Below are 15,794 nucleotides of genomic sequence, written 5' to 3' on the forward strand. Positions count from 1 at the left end.
AGTAAATGTCAATTTCATGTGGGAGCTTTAATAGACGAGGTGCAATTTGCCATAAGTCTTCCCAGTTAGAGTGACCTTGGAAGCACGTGTCAATCAGGAATCTCCATCAGCCCAGGTCTTTGGGTCACTTGTACAAGCAGAGGCTCCTCTCCAGCTCATATAAACCAGACAGCGTGAACAAGCAATAAACCTTGGCTGGTTTACGCCAAGAGATCCGGGGTTATTTGATACTAGAGTAATCCCTGGGCATTCTTTGGCTTAAGAGATGTGAGGAGAAATAATGATTGTCAAAAAAATATTCTAGCCTACAAATCCAATGGGTTTCTTTAGTTCACAAATTCTCAGTGCCTTTTCTAGGATAATATATATTGTGAGTCACAAAGAAGATGTGCTGGTTAATTTTATGTGTCAACCTCACTGGATCATGAAATGTCTGGGTACTTGACTAACATTATTTCTGGATGTGTCTGTGAGGGTGTTTCCGGAAGACTCGGGAAGACAGTTTGCCCCCTGCTAACAGCTATCTTTATTCTAAAAGTCTCAGGACTTCTCTGGTGGTCCAGAAGTTAAGACTTCATGTTCCCAATGCAGGGAGCCCAGGTTCAATCCCTGGTCAGGGAACTAGACCCCACATACTGCAGCTAAAAGTTTGCGTGGCTAAACCAAGACCCCACATGCCATAACTAAGACTGAGTACAGTCAAATAAACAAATAAATAATAATAATAAATAAATAAAAGTCTCCAGAAACTGTCAGAACACCAAGCTTATGTTTTTATTGATGTAGAATCTAGAATAGAAACAGGTCATAAATAGCGTCTTCTTATTTTTACACACACAATTATCATTGAAAACATCCTTGATTGTCAATATTTTGAAACATAAGCAGTTATACGTAAATAAGTACATTTATAAACCACTCTACCATGTATACCCAAGACAAAAGGAACCACTAAGACTTCTTTCAGTCAAAAAGCCTGAGTCGTGGTCTTCCACTGTTAATCTTCATAATACTTCAGTGAACTCAATAATTTCATCTAGAAATCTTTGCATGTTTTGTTTTATTATCATTTTTCCTGATCATAAATGAATACCTGTTCATGGTTTTTAAAAATAAGTAATAAATGCACTAGGGAAAGAAGAAAAAACAGTTTTAATTGCCCTTCTCCTCTGTGCTCTTCCACAGGCTGTAGACACAATTTTGAAATTTTTTTCACTTAACATTAAAACAAAAGCATTTTCCCATTTTAATCTTGATTCTTGGTGGGCTTCATTTTTAAGTTTCTATAATACCCAATTGTGTGATTTATAGCATCATTTATGGGATATACATCCATATTTAGGATGTTTGAAAATGCTATTTTTTAGTGTTATGCCCTCATCCTTTTTTTTTTTTTTAAGGATTTTAAGATATTTTTAGGATTTGCAGCAACTTTAGAATTTCTGAAACACATTTTCCATCAGGAGTTGTAGGAAGAGAGAAGCCAGAAAAATACCAGAAAATCATTGCTGGAAAATAAAATGTTCTGGGTGGTCATGAGAGAGGAACCAGGACGTAGGCTCAGAGTGAGGAGAGACATGGGTGTATGTAACTTATGCTTGAAAGGTAAGGTTTGCCGTGATGTACTGTGGAAGCCAGGAGGCAGGGGTGGCCTGTGACAGAGACATGCGGGCAAGTCACAGGGAACGACAGTAGACTAGAAATGGAGCCATAACTTGGGCAGGTTGGGCGAAGAGTTAGCTCTGACCTCCACCTGGAGTGAGACGATGTGAGTAATGTGAACTGTGTAGGGTTCTCAAAGAAACCTATTCCTGTTGCAGTGGTGTATGTCCTTTTCTCTCATTTCAACCTGTCCTGAAATCAGGGTTGATTGATATAGAGAATTTCGCAATATCACAAACAGATCTGTGTCCGTAGGTCAAGCACCAGAGCTTAAGAATAAAATTGATCTAATGTGAATAAGTTAATGCCCTGCAGTGCAGTTACATGAATTTTGGTCACTACAATAATGTGTCTGAAGTGAGAGCTCCTTAGTTCAGTGATGATCAATGGGAGATCCCATGCCTGAATTTCAGCAACGACATGAGAATTACCAAATATGATGCTTCATTGCAAAGATTTATTCTGATTCAGCATGTTTCCATTCACATGGGTGTGTTGCCACACACATCCTGATCATAGTATTCTTTATTTAAAGAATGGTAAAGAGGGTCCTACGTGATGAGCTGACATACTGTTTTCCCCTGTTTGGGGGCAGTAAGGCGACTTACTTAGCCTTTCAGGGCTGTGTCCTTATACTCCCAGCTATTATCACATCAGAGCTTCCTGTAGTCTAACAGTTTAAACTCACATGATCATAGCAATGGCCATACAACCAGCTTTAACATCATATCAAATATATAACTCTCTAGCATACTCCATAATGTTTTCTTTCTCTCTTTTTGGTTTTATTTACATGCAGTAAAATTCATTCTTGGAGATGTATAGTTCAATGACTTTTTTCTTTGAACAATCTTGTTTCTTTGTATTCATTTATTTATTTTTGGTTGCGCTGGGTCTTCATTGCTTCAAAGCCCCCATAGGGCTTTCTCTAGTTGTCTCGAGCAAGGACTACTCTTCATTGTGGTGTAAGGGCTTCTCAATGTGGTGGCTTCTCTTATTGCAGGCTCTAGAGTGCAGACTTGGTAGTTGTGGCGTGCAGGCTTAGCTTCCCTGAGGCATGTGGGATCTCCCCAGACCAGGGATTAACCTATGTCCTCTGCATTAGCAGATGGACTCTTAACCACTGGACCACCAGCAAAGTTCCCAGTTCAACAACTTTTGATACATACCTATAGTTATGGACCACCATCACAATCAAGACATAAGAAGTTCCATTAGCTCCTCAAATTCCTTCAATCTTCCCCTTTGGAGACCACCCCTCCTTCTCACTTCTAATGCCTGGCAACCATTTCTATGTGTGCATGCTCAATCACTCAGTTGTGTCTGACTCTTTTCAACCCTATGGACTGTAGCCTTCCAGGCTTCTCTGTTCATGGGATTCTCCAGGCAAGAATACTGGAGTGGGTTGCCATTTCCTCCTCCAGGGAACCCTCCTGACACAGTGATCAAACCCATGTCTCCTGCATCTCCTGCACTGTAGGTGGATGAACCACTGGGGAAGCCCAACTATTTCTGCAAAGACTTATTTTTGTAACCTATGCTTTACTTTTACTAAAACAATTAAAAGGGTAACTGATCACTTTCACCAGTGTTTGTGGACCTAGAAGAGTTTCTCAACTTGCAGACCTTTGGGTTCAAATCTCAGAGATCCAGGAGCTGGCCTTTCTGCAGGGCTGGTTAAGCCCTCTTCCTTTTCAACTAGTCTGAGAGTTGCCTGGCTGAGGTCCCTAACAGAGCAACACCAGTGTTTAAAGTATTAAATGCCTATCTGTGCATCACAATTTGCTTATCTACCTCAAATCTTCATATAACTTAACCCAGAATCAAAACTACTTTTAATCTATTTTAGTGTTTCATTATACAGGTACACCTTGCTTGATACACTAATATGTTTTCTGAAGATGTATTTAAACTGAATTTTGAAAATGAAATATTTTAAAAGGGAGCACTTTTAATAAGATCTATAATTAGTTTTTATCTCTCTTCCTCAAAAATCTGGGTTTGTGTCTCTGGCTGGTGTCCTTCAGGGCACTGCTGAGCTCAGCTTGTTAGGAATGTCGGCAACTCGTTCCATTAACACAACTCACAGATACAATACTCTATACACAACAGGTAAAGTTTGAATGCTCACATCTCAACCAGTCGGCTTCAATGTGCCAGTTTGTTTTTCTTGCTTTCAGAACAGTTTCAAGACAATTTCCTACATTTCTCCCAGAATGCTACAGCTGCTGCACGGATTCTTCCTGCCAAGAGCCTGGAAGCCTCTTCCATCACACACACTTCCAGATTCTTGAAAGAATTTTGCAGATTAAGCAACAGGCGCCTAATGCTCTTTCTACTCAACTAGCCATAGAGCAGATCTGTTTCCCATTTCTGGTTGGAGTTTCAAGGACTTCCTTTTTTCTAATTGCTTCCTCCGGGGCTGTGTACTGTAGGGACCACTGCCTCCTTCCGGCTCATGTCAGGACTTGATAGCCATTGCATTTTGTCACATGAAAGTCTGAGTCAATTGAGAGAAGCTGAGGGATGTTGGTTGCATCTGTCAGCTTGAGATGATAGCCCATCAGAGCCCATTTGAGAGCCATCATGAATTGCTTCTAAAGTAAGCCTTCCAGCTTAATTACCCCGGATGACTCAGTAAGAGAAGTACTTGGCAGAGTAAGCTTTCTGCCCTAAAGAGTGTGTGTGTATGTGCATGTGTGTATGTGTATGTGTGTGTATGTATATATAAGTGTACAAGTCGTAAAACACTAACTCTGGCAATTATTAATTCTCAAAGGTGCAGGTTATCCTTGGGCTTTCACCCAAAAAAAAGTTTTTTTCCACTTTCAATTGAATTCACCAGAGTCCAGATTTCTGCCGTCTGAGTTCTATCGCATTTCTGTTATTTCCTCTGTCATTTACTGGAGGTAGCTATGCCCTCCATTTGCCTCTGCTTTGATACTGAACAAAAACTGATTTCTTTCTGAGGAAGTTAGAAAAGCAAGGCTTATGTGACCAATATGTTTCCCAACCCTCACATGAAGGGCACACCCAATACTATCAAAATACAACCCTGTACCCATCACAGCACCAGATGCTTTAAGCTGCTTCTTATTGTGGGCTCCCTTGACACAAAATAAAACAGACTCCTGCCTGCCCCCTCCAACAAAGGCTTCCGGTCTCCAAGCTACAACACAATTCCCAAAAAAATCTCAGCTTCCTAGAGCTCTGAAATATCCTAACCAAATTGTCTTCCATTTTAAGCTTTAAATATATATATAAGATGCTAAATTAAGGTCAGGCAAATTCTGGTAGTCTTTCTCAGATGACTCCCAAATCTCAGTGGTACTCCCACTTCCTCTTGTTTCTTCTTTAAGTGGGTCTCTAATTGGGAGCGTTCCCAGCTGTATTACTAATGCTGTGATGATGATCATTTATTAGCTCATGCTATTATCTTTCTCCTCAAAATGTTTCATTTGAGTATTTAAAACAATCAAATATTTGTGTTCTATGCTTTTGTTACCATTGTTGCAATTTGCCTTCTTATCACTGCAAAGATAGAGTGTCTGTTTCATTCACCCCTCTTCTAGTTGGGGAGCTGTGATTCAGGGCTTTTTCTATAATCCACACATGGGTTTGGAAAATGTAGGAAGTAGAAAAACAATGAACCTTGGAGTCGATTTAGAAAGGAGAGGCATGAACTTGGCAGATGCGATGTTTTACGTTTAAGACGTGGGGCACAGTTTAGGACCAAAAAGGAAAGAAATCAATTTTGGGGGTGGGGGAATTTTATTCTAGTGAAGTAAGGGGGAAAGACAGAAGGGAGATGAGAGAAGGGGATTTTTGGAGCCACTTGATTTTGCACAGAGCAGGAAAATTATCTACTCTTTGCACTTTGCACCTCCCCCACCACCATATGCTTCCCGAAAGTTTCCTTTTTCCATACTTGAAAGGACCACAGATTTTAATAGTATTCATGCATTTGAAGTGTTAGGCAATTCCCAGCTTCCTCTGTTTTTGCATTTATGATGAGAAGTAATTTTTTTAAAATCCCGGTTACAGGATAAAGTACAAATAAAATCAATGACTATTTAATGAAAAAAAATTCAAACTCAAAGGCAGACTTTACAAAAAAACAGGCAGTTGACCTTAAATAAACTAAGGTTCAAGATCACAACCAGATTCAGGGACTAAATTATAGGCCAGTCTCCTCCAGTGTCTAGGTTGAGAGAGTTGAGTAGGTTACTACAGCGAATATTAATTTGTAGGCACCCCAGGGGCCTGAACAAGTTGAAATTACATCATTAAAAGTTCAAATTTACTCAGAATGTCTTGAATTCAGATGTAATAGTAAAAGCAGACAGGGTGGAAGACAGAGACAGTCAGGATTCTCTGTACAAAGGAATATTTGCAATGTGATATTTATTGATGCCTGATACATCATACGCTATTGCATGCATGTCAGTTTGTGGGTGTCCAACACTTGGAGTTACTACTTTGTCAAACAGAGGGATTTTCTTCCTCTGGCGGTGGGGGTGGTTGGGGGGGAAGGCGGGGGTTGGTTCATGCTGGACATGCACGCTGCTGCCCACGGCCAGGGAGTAAGACAAGAGACCGTGGATGGGGACTGGGGACTCTGAGGGGACATGTACCGCCCAAGCCATCATTCCCACCCTGACAACGGCCACCTCCATGACCTCTGGCTTAAATGACCCTGTACCTAAACCGTTTCGCCTTTCAGATCTTCTCTGGAGGATCATTTTAACTGGAACGTGTGAAGGTAACTTCAGGTAGGAAAGTGGGGGAGGGCGGAGGAAGATGACCAGTGCCTCAGCTCCACAGGATCTGACCTTGAATTTGCAGTCTGTTAGGACCAGTACTGCATCTGCTGCTTACCATTGTGGGACCTTGGATGTATCTGTTTTAACACCTTTGATGTCTGTTGCTTTCCTAGTGGCTCAAAGGGTAAAGCATCTGTCCACAATGCGGGAGACCTGGGTTCGATCCCTGGGTCGGGAAGATCCCCTGGAGAAGGACATGGCAACCCACTCCAGTATTGGGAGGAGCCTTGTGGGCTATACATATAGTCCATGGGGTCTCAGAGAGTCGGACACGACTGAGCGACTTCACTTTCCTTATTCATGAAACAGGATTTACATGGTTGTTTTGTTGTATGGATTAGAAATAATGTGGATAAGTGATGGGTACAAAGTAGGTGATGAATAAATGCAATGTATCTGGTAATGCTGACTGCAACACCCAGAGTCAGAATGCTTATTTCTGCCTTCTATCTTTGGTTCCAAGATCATATTCTGCCCACAAAACTGACACTCGGACTGGAAATAGCTCTATGGGCTCCTGCTGTCCCTCCCTTTCACAGTTTTGCAGCAAATGGCATTCATTGGCAGTTCCACCGTCTTGGGCTTCATGGATAACGTCACTGGTAGAAATGATGTGTAGTGCACTGGCTCCCACTCAGTAGCAACCCCCTGAGCCACAATCCTCTGATTCCTCTTCCCCCAACCATTCTCAGCCCATTCCCAGGAGCAGCCAAGGTTCCTGGGCCCACAGTACCCCCTGATGGCTAACACAAGGAACTTCCTTTTCTCAATCATTTTTTTTTTTTTTTTTCTCAATCATTCTTAATCTTCGCTCTTGGAAACTCCCATAGGCTTTCACAGGTCACTGCTTTGTGCATTCCATCACAGACCATTCATTTCTTACTAATGTTGCTTGGCCTCCTCAGCCTTGTGTTTTTTGTTTTTGCTTTTTTTCCATTTCTTGCTCAATTATTCCAGAAACATTTATCTACCTCCCTGTTTCTTTCCCTCATTTTGTTCCATTAACAAATTCTCAAATTGCAGTGATTATGGCTGCAAATATAAGATAGTAGGATGCATGCATCTCTCAAGAAAAACAAAAAAAAACTCCATCCATTTAGAAGTAAAATAAGACATAATGTAGAACCAATAACATTAATCTCAAAAACCCTTTGAGATGTTCAGATGTCTTCCTGAGAACCTGCCCAGAAAAGTGCCATCTACCCCTGTCTTTCTTCAAGGAATCCTGATCTTTTCTCAACATTCTTACTATTTTCCTATTGATCTAATTGCCAGAATCATACTAGATTGTCCCCTACTGCTTCATTGCAAATATAATTCAGCTAGAGTAAGGGTTAAGTGCATTCCTGTGGGTTATTCTGGAAATCAAAGCACAATCTTTCAACATTAGTTTTCTATGGGAAACTGAATTCGAAGATCCAAACAGTTACTTTAGAATGAACTTTTGGAAAATGTTACCTACTGTCATGTAACATTAGAACTTTTGGGATGGGAGTGGTCAGTTTTTAAAAATTCATACTCATGTCTGTATACTCCGGTTTTCATCTGTGACACCTGGGATTAATATTTAGGTCTTCAGGTGTGACTTACCTGAACAGACATTGATTCTTTGTTTATCAAAGGAAAAATATACTAACCAGATCCTGATTTGATATGTTGATATGTTATGAGACTATTCTAGAAGGTTATTAATTTCATGTCCATGACTATAGATTGATTCTTGGTAAAAACACATCACATGTCTCCAAATGCTAATGCTAAGTTTAAATTCAAATAATGCCAAAAATTTGTGTTTTTATTTATCAAGGCTTACACTTAAAATACTTTAAAAATACAAATGATTTTGATATGGATTAGTAAAATACCACTAATTTTATGCGTAATTTTTCTGATTTAGGAAATTTATTTTAATATTAAGCTAGAAATCAGTATTTAGAAGCATCCGAAGTCCTGATTCAACCACTAACTGAAAGATTTCTTTCACAAATTAATATCAAGTGGTTTAATTTTTCCAGTTTCTAATACTTAAACTTTAAAGTAAAAGCTTATGAAAGTTGGTATGAAATAACTGACTTATTTAATTAAATGATAAAAGAGCTACTGTGACCATATATAGACACATACAAAAACATAATTTTAAAGTACATTTATAAAATATCTCCTAATTTGGTCATATTTCAAGGTAATGCTTGCACAGGACTTTTCTCTGTGACATTACTTCCACATTCTTAGAATGGAAATTATTTTCTCCTTTAAAATAAAAAATGCAAATCAGTTGAGGTAACAGGTAAATATCCATCCAATTTCATCCAAATTCTGTGAAAACTGACATCCTACACAAATTCTAAATATATACTAATATAACAATAATGAAGAATGATGTCATAAAATAGTTCCGCTGTGCAAAAGGTATTTTAATTGATTGTTCATCAAAGAACATTAAGTTGACATGTTCACATTTTTCTGAAAAGAGATATTTGCTTTCTGATAATATATACCTTTTGAATTCATAAAGTTTTGGAGGTACAAATTAAAACAATCAGCGTTAATGTTTTTGAAAGCATTAAGTTTAGATTATTTTCTCAAGACCCAAGGAGAAAACACCAGAGGAAACATAACCAGCCTGAATTGTTTAAAATGTATTTTCCCTTTAATTAAATAAGAAACATCTGTCTAGGGATTTTGGAAATGAATGTAATCCATCCACACTCTGCCTGTACTAGTTTGCATCCAGTGTCCAATATTTTGAAAGAAAATGCTTTCTTTCTGTAAAGAATTAAATAGCAACATGGAGTGATGTCTGGATCTGCAGCAGCTGACTCTTGCCTCCGGAGTTTGGGCACTGGAAATTCTAAGGCTATGTCTTTTTCCAGATTTGTTCTCGGGAAACAACCAAATTCTCTCCAGAATCAAGATTAGGGAGTAACATCTGTGTTTCTCCAAACCATCCACTCACCCTGAACACCCTTATCTCAGAATAGTAAGGAAACTGAAGTGACCAGGATGCATTCAAATACCCAAGCTCAAAATACTGTTCCCTCTCTGGGGTGCACTTAACATCTTCCTCCCCTTCACTCGGGCTTTAAAAAGCTTGATTTCTCTCCGAACCTGCACCACCCGCAACACCGACCCATCACAAAGGCCAAATTCTACAAAGAAAGTGGGGACCTGACTCCCCATGGCTCTGGCACTTTGAAACCAGAACCAACAGTTGAGAATGACAAATATCACTTACTGGTGTTGTCAAATGGTATCTGCCTGCACTGCGCAGACCCCTCGGCGGGCCAAGGACAGTAGTAGACTGCTCCCCCTTCCACGATGTCTGGCTGGCTGGTGTTGGCTTTGGGCGCCCCCACCAAGACACTCGCCCTGAGAAGAGGTTGGACAAAATCACTCCTTGGAATCGGAAACGTACTTATGATGGAGACAGACTGTCAAACTAGATTTCCTCTTGGAAACCTCCGGGCGTCTGAAACCTGGTTTGGAAGAGGGTGCAAATATTCCTAATTCTTCTCTAGGTGGAGCTATGTATACAGCGAGTTGAGAGATTGTGGGGGGCCGGGGAGGGGGGGCGGCGGGGTAGGTAGTGAGAATTAGCTGAGGACAGAGCCCAGCTGCTTATAGCAGACAGCACTTGAGCCCAGACGCTTAATTGTTACAGGCTATGTATAAACAGACCGTGTTGTGGTCGTTGTTTTAACTGGCCTGAGTCTGTTCGGTCCTGTTTCCCTTGTACGATGCTCCAGTCTTTGTCCCTGGAGCTCCGCAGGACTTTCGGATTCGAGGCAAGTGACATGTCCCTGGTTCAAAGTTCACAAGGCACATCCAGCGTGGACTGGGAGGGTAGAGGCTGGTGGCGGGGAACCGGACGGGACCCTAAGTGGGCAGCGGGATGGACGCTCGGGATCGCCTGCCAGGAGGCTGCGGGGACAGGCCTGGGTCCCCCGGCAGAGGGGCAGGGACCCGCACCTGGGGCGACTTACGTGCGAGCGGCAGGTATGTGGAAGTCCACCGCGTAGCCGAAGTAGCTGCCTTCGGGTCCGCTGTACACCGTGAGCTTGTCCACGTCCAGGTTGAACGCCTGCGAGGCGGGGGACCACAGCATCCCCAGAGCGGCCGAGAAGCAGCAGAGGGGCGCAAGCGGCGGTGCCCGGCTGCCCCGGAGACCGCGGCGGGGCCGGGCAGACATCGCCCTCCGGCCGGGTGGTGCTCACCGGGCAGTGCGAGCCGAGGACCCCGGCTGGGAAACGGCGGGCGTGGCGGCCGGCGGTCCCGGGAGCCCTGGTCCCGGGTCGATGCGCGCGACGCGTCTGCGGTGACAGCCCCGGGCGCTCCTCCGCGCGTCCCCTGCGGTCTGCTGGCCGCGGAATCCCGCGGCTGGGGGCTGGCGGAGGGGATGCGAGCCCTCCTCTGGCGGCGGGAGGGGGCCCCGGTGCGGTCGGGGCGCCTCCTAGTGGCCGGCCCGCACACTGCGGGCCGGAGCCGGTAACTCACCGACAGCCCTCGCCCCCGCGGGCGGCCGGCGCCAGGCGCCTGTTTCCGTGGGTTGGCTTTCTACCGCAGTTGCATCTTAAAAACTATCTGAGCCTCCCGCTTGCCAATTCAAGCCATTGGCTTTGGAAGCAACCCCCCCCGCCCCAAAAGCCGCTCCGCCCGCCTCTGCTCAGCCTTGGGCGAGGGTTTGCTTTGCTTTCTCCCAAATGGAAGGATGTAAAAGCATACCCCACCACGAGGGAAGAGGCCAGACAAAGCCGAGATCTTGGCATTACCTCTGCAGCCTAAAGATCCCTCAGAATCGACGCAGTCTGTGACTGAGAAGTCAAGTTTAAATCCAATAATCCTCTCCTCCGCCACCTCCACCCCACTTCCATGCAGAGGTAACTAATAAAGCAATCCTGGAGATTGTATTTAGGTCTTTCTCAGAGACACGTGGAGAAGGTTACATGCCTTGGTCCTAAATTTCTGTGGCCTTGTGTAAATGTGGTGACGACTGGCAAAATTGGGAATGTTGGAATTCACAGTTTACCCACAGCAGGCGTAGGGGGTGTAGGTTGGAATCTGGGAATCTGCAGGAGTTCAAACGTCAGTTCCAATCCACGGGTGTTATTGATCTCTTTCTGTGTCTTCTGCTTGGGAGAGGGAGTGAAAGATGAGTAGGGGGGAAAGGCAAAGGAGAAGCGTGGTACCAGAAGCCTTTTCGTAACGTGCGGTCTTACAGGGAAATAGAATTAACCCGGAAAGAGAGCAATTAAGCGTTAAACAGGATGGCGCTGGGGTTAAATGAAAATGAAACCTAGAGAGGAGAGAGGGGAGTAGAGTCCACAGTATTTTAATGAGATTCGTTGGCAATTTAAGAAGAAATTTGAATAGGAGGCTTGGCTTTAGACATTGTGGGTGTAGTGATTGAGGCAAAGTATTAAAGACATAGAGGCTGAGATGATATGGTTGTGCAAGGGGTTTGAATAAAAATGTGGGGGTGTGGAGGAGTGGGAGGTAGGGACGGACCTCCTAAGAAAGGATCTTAATAACAAGAACAATTATTGAGGCAAAGGTAGTGGGTTCTACAAGGATTCTGAAAGTTTAGTGAAGGATGTGTGTGTTGGGGCAGGTCAGTTGTCAGAAGAAGAGAAAGCCAAGTGGCTGTTGCCCAAATGTGCAGAGTGATGAGGACTCTGACATGATAAACAGATGGAAGGGAAATGAAGCCCATAATGTTAATTAACAGGAAAAAGGCCAGCAGACTGATAGCAGAGTGAAAGTGAAGGATAAACCCAAGGTGAGTCTACAGGTATCAGTTTAGAGGAGGAGACTCACAGACAGTAGCAATGGGGCAAGGAGGCCAGAATGGGAGGAATGCAGTGAGTTAGGTTCTGCACCTATTGAATCTGTTACTAGTGTGGGATCCCCAAGAAGCTGGAATCACAAACTGTGATTCAGAGCAGTGGTCTACTCTGATGGAGCAGATGTGGGAGTCCACCCACAGAAAATCTCTTCTCCCCTTGCAAAGCTAGACTTTATCGGTCTTACATCAGAACCCACTTGGTAGACAGATTTAAATTTTATGTTTCCCTCTTTGCCTGTCTCATCCCTGTAAAAATACTAAAAATTAATAAGCTATCAGAAGATTACCTAGCAAATCATCACATCTGGATTATTTCCTAACTGAATAGTCCTTTCCCAGACAAGGACTTAAGGGTAGAGGGCAGAAAACTTTTTTCTCAGTCCCAAAGTCCATTTGTGTTGGATACAAAGTCTGCTACTCTGGGTCAGGTTACAATTGGTAATAGAAGCGATATTCCCTGGAGTAAATTTCAATGAGTAATTCACATGCAACATACACATGGCCGAAAAAGAGCTGTGGGAGACAGTGAAGCTGGGAAATAGCCCCAACTCCATCATTTCCTGAGACTGCATGCTGAAATTTGCAAATTCATCATATTGCAGGCAAGATTTAGGTTGGAATGGAACACCTGAGTAGGTAGAATGTAACAGCATAATCTTAGACATGCATTTGGTCCACATACCAACTTACTGGACAGAAGTTCAGTTCTGTTCAGTCACTCAGTCATGTCTGACTCTGTGACCCCATGGACTGCAGCACGCCAGGCCTCCCTGTTCATCACCAACTCCCGGAGCTTACTCAAGCTCATGTCCATTGAGTCGGTGATGCCATCCAACCATCTCATCCTCTGTCGTTTCCTTCTCCTCCTGCCTTCACTCTTTCCCAGCATCAGGGTCTTTTCCAGTGTGTCAGTTTTTCATATCAGGTGGCCAAAGTATTGGAGCTTCAGCATCAGTCCTTCCAATGAATATTCAGGACTGATCTCCTTTAGGATGGACTGGTTGGATCTCCTTGCAGTCCAAGGAACTCTCAAGAGTCTTCTCCAATATCACAGTTCAAAAGCATCAGTTCTTCAGACAGAAGTAGCTCAATATTATAAAATGATTTGTATAAATCAGCATATGACCAGGGTATTCCCTTTTGTTACTCTCTTGATTTTTGATATTTGCAACATGTTCCTGATCTTTTAATTCAAGATATGGGTGGGTTGAAGGAAAGTTACATGGCTCAAAATAGCCTGGAGTTAAAACTCCCCTCTGGGTCCTCCCCACCATTCCATGCAAAACAAAGAACTCTCTAACCCAAAGAGGAAAAAAATGGACATTAAGGTTGATTATGCCCAGCTCCCAGCAGGTCCCAGCCTCTGGCTGATCTCCAGAATTCCTTGCCCCAGTCATTTAAGAGATAACTACTCCAAACAACGTTGGAGAAGAACTGGTCCCCTTAAGACAGTAGATTTCCACATAGATGCCTGGATATACTTACTCTTTTCTTGGGTTAGTGCAGCAGCTCACTAATCTGACTGCTGCCCCTTCTCGCCTCATTAAAGGTGATCTGTTCCTGTAAAGTGCTGGTCTTGCTCTTTTTCTAAACCTCGCTTTCTCTAACTCCCTTTCCCTACATAGGTCAAGGAAGAAAATTCTACTTATTGCCACATCAGTTCAGTTCAGTCGCCCCATTGTGTCCAAATCTTTGCGACCCCATGAACTGCAGCACGGCAGGCTTCCCTGTCCATCACCAACTCCCAGAGCTTACTCAAACTCATGTCCATCAAGTTGGTGATGCCATCCAACCATCTCATCCTCTGTTACCCCCTTCTCTTCCCGCCTTCAGTCTTTCCCAGCATCAGGATCTTTTCCAATGAGTCAGTTCTTCACATCAGGTAGCCAAAGTATTGGAGTTTCAGCTTCAACATCAGTCCTTCCAATGAATATTCAGGACTGATTTCCCTTAGGATTGACTGGTTGGATTTCCTTGCAGTCCAAGAGACTCTTAAGAGTCTTTCCCAACACCACAGTTCAAAAGCATCAATTCTTTGGCACTCATCTTTCTTTACAGTCCAACACTCACATCCGTACATGACTACTGGAAAAACCATAGCCTTGACTAGACGAACTTTGTTGGCAAAGTAATGTCTCTGCTTTTTAATATGCTATCTAGGTTGGTCATAGCTTTCCTTCCAAGGAGCAAGCGTCTTTTAATTTCATGGCTGCAGTCACCTTTTGCAGTGATTTTGGAGCCCAAGAAAGGAAAGTCTGTCACTGTTTCCATTGTTTCCCCATCTATTTGCCCTGAAGTGATGGGACCAAATGCCATGATCTTAGTTTTCTGAATGTTGAGTTGTTTTTTCTTTTTTGAATTTTTTTTGAATGTTGAGTTTTAAGCCAACTTTTTCACTCTCCTCTTTCACCTTCATCGAGAGATTCTTTAGTTCTTCTTCACTTTCTGCCATAAGGGTGGTATCATCTGTATATCTGAGGTTATTGATATTTCTCCCAGCATTCTTGATTCCAGCTTGTGCTTCATCTGGCCCGGCATTTCGCATGATGTACTCTGCATATAACTTGAATAAGCAGGGTGACAATACACAGCCTTATTATATTGCCAATACAGCCAATGATATTATATTATATTGCTGCATAATGGATTCATATACTTGTTCCTTTCTTCTAAACACACTTGTTATTGATTTATACAACAAGCCTACATTTTATACAGTGTCACTTTCCACTGTACAGATGAGGGCCTTAAGGTTCAGAGAGGTACAAGCATATACAAATTTACAGAGCAAGTAAGTGGTGTTATTTTTTTTAAATAATTTTTATTTATTTATTTTTGAGTGTGCTGGGGCCTCATTGCTATACCAGTTTTTCTCTAGCTGTAGCAAGAAGAGGATACTCTTTAGTTGCGGAGCATGGGCTCCTCATTGCAGAGCATGGGCCCTAGGGTGGGTGGACCTCAGTAGTTACCTGCTCCAAAGGCTCAAGAGCACAGTGTCAATAGTTGTGGTGCAGGGGCTTGGTTGCTGTGCAGCATGTGGAATTTTCCTGGACCAGGAATTGAACCCACATCTCCTGCATCAGCAGGTAGATTCTTTACCACTGAGCCAGCAGGGAAGCCCCAGTGGTGTGATTTGAACCTAGGAATCTCAGATGCTAAAACCAGTTCCTCAGGCGATTCGGTCTATAAGCATATCTTTGTAAATTATGGCAAAAATGATAAGTCACCTTTCTGAATTATTAAGCTCTCTGGTCTGGCCCTTTGGGCATGTTTGCGAGTCATGATAGCAGCTGTGTACTTTTATAAGAGGTCACGGCAAAAGGTTTGGTCATTGTTGTTCACTCACTCAGTCATATCTTACTCTTTGTGACCCCATGGACTGCAGCACACACGATTCCCTGTCCTTCACTGTTTCCCAGAGTTTGTTCAAACTCACGTCCATTGAATCGGTGATGCCATCCAACCAT

General features: G+C 43.0%; 1 protein-coding gene across 1 annotated transcript in view; it reads right to left on the reverse strand.

Moving 5' to 3' along the window:
* Window positions 1–10,803, reverse strand: part of ITGA8 (integrin subunit alpha 8) — a 185,300-nt gene extending 174,497 nt beyond the window's left edge. The window contains exons 1-2 of the mRNA XM_065921168.1: window positions 10,469–10,803; window positions 9,721–9,854 (exon numbers count right to left, since the gene is read on the reverse strand). Coding sequence (XP_065777240.1) covers window positions 9,721–9,854; window positions 10,469–10,674 — 340 coding nt within the window. The 5' untranslated portion in view covers window positions 10,675–10,803. The remainder of the gene's footprint in view (window positions 1–9,720; window positions 9,855–10,468) is intronic.
* Between the last annotated feature and the right edge of the window lie 4,991 nt (window positions 10,804–15,794).

This window comes from Muntiacus reevesi, chromosome 2 (genome assembly GCF_963930625.1).
Source record: "Muntiacus reevesi chromosome 2, mMunRee1.1, whole genome shotgun sequence".
Classification (NCBI taxonomy): Eukaryota; Metazoa; Chordata; class Mammalia; order Artiodactyla; family Cervidae; genus Muntiacus; species Muntiacus reevesi.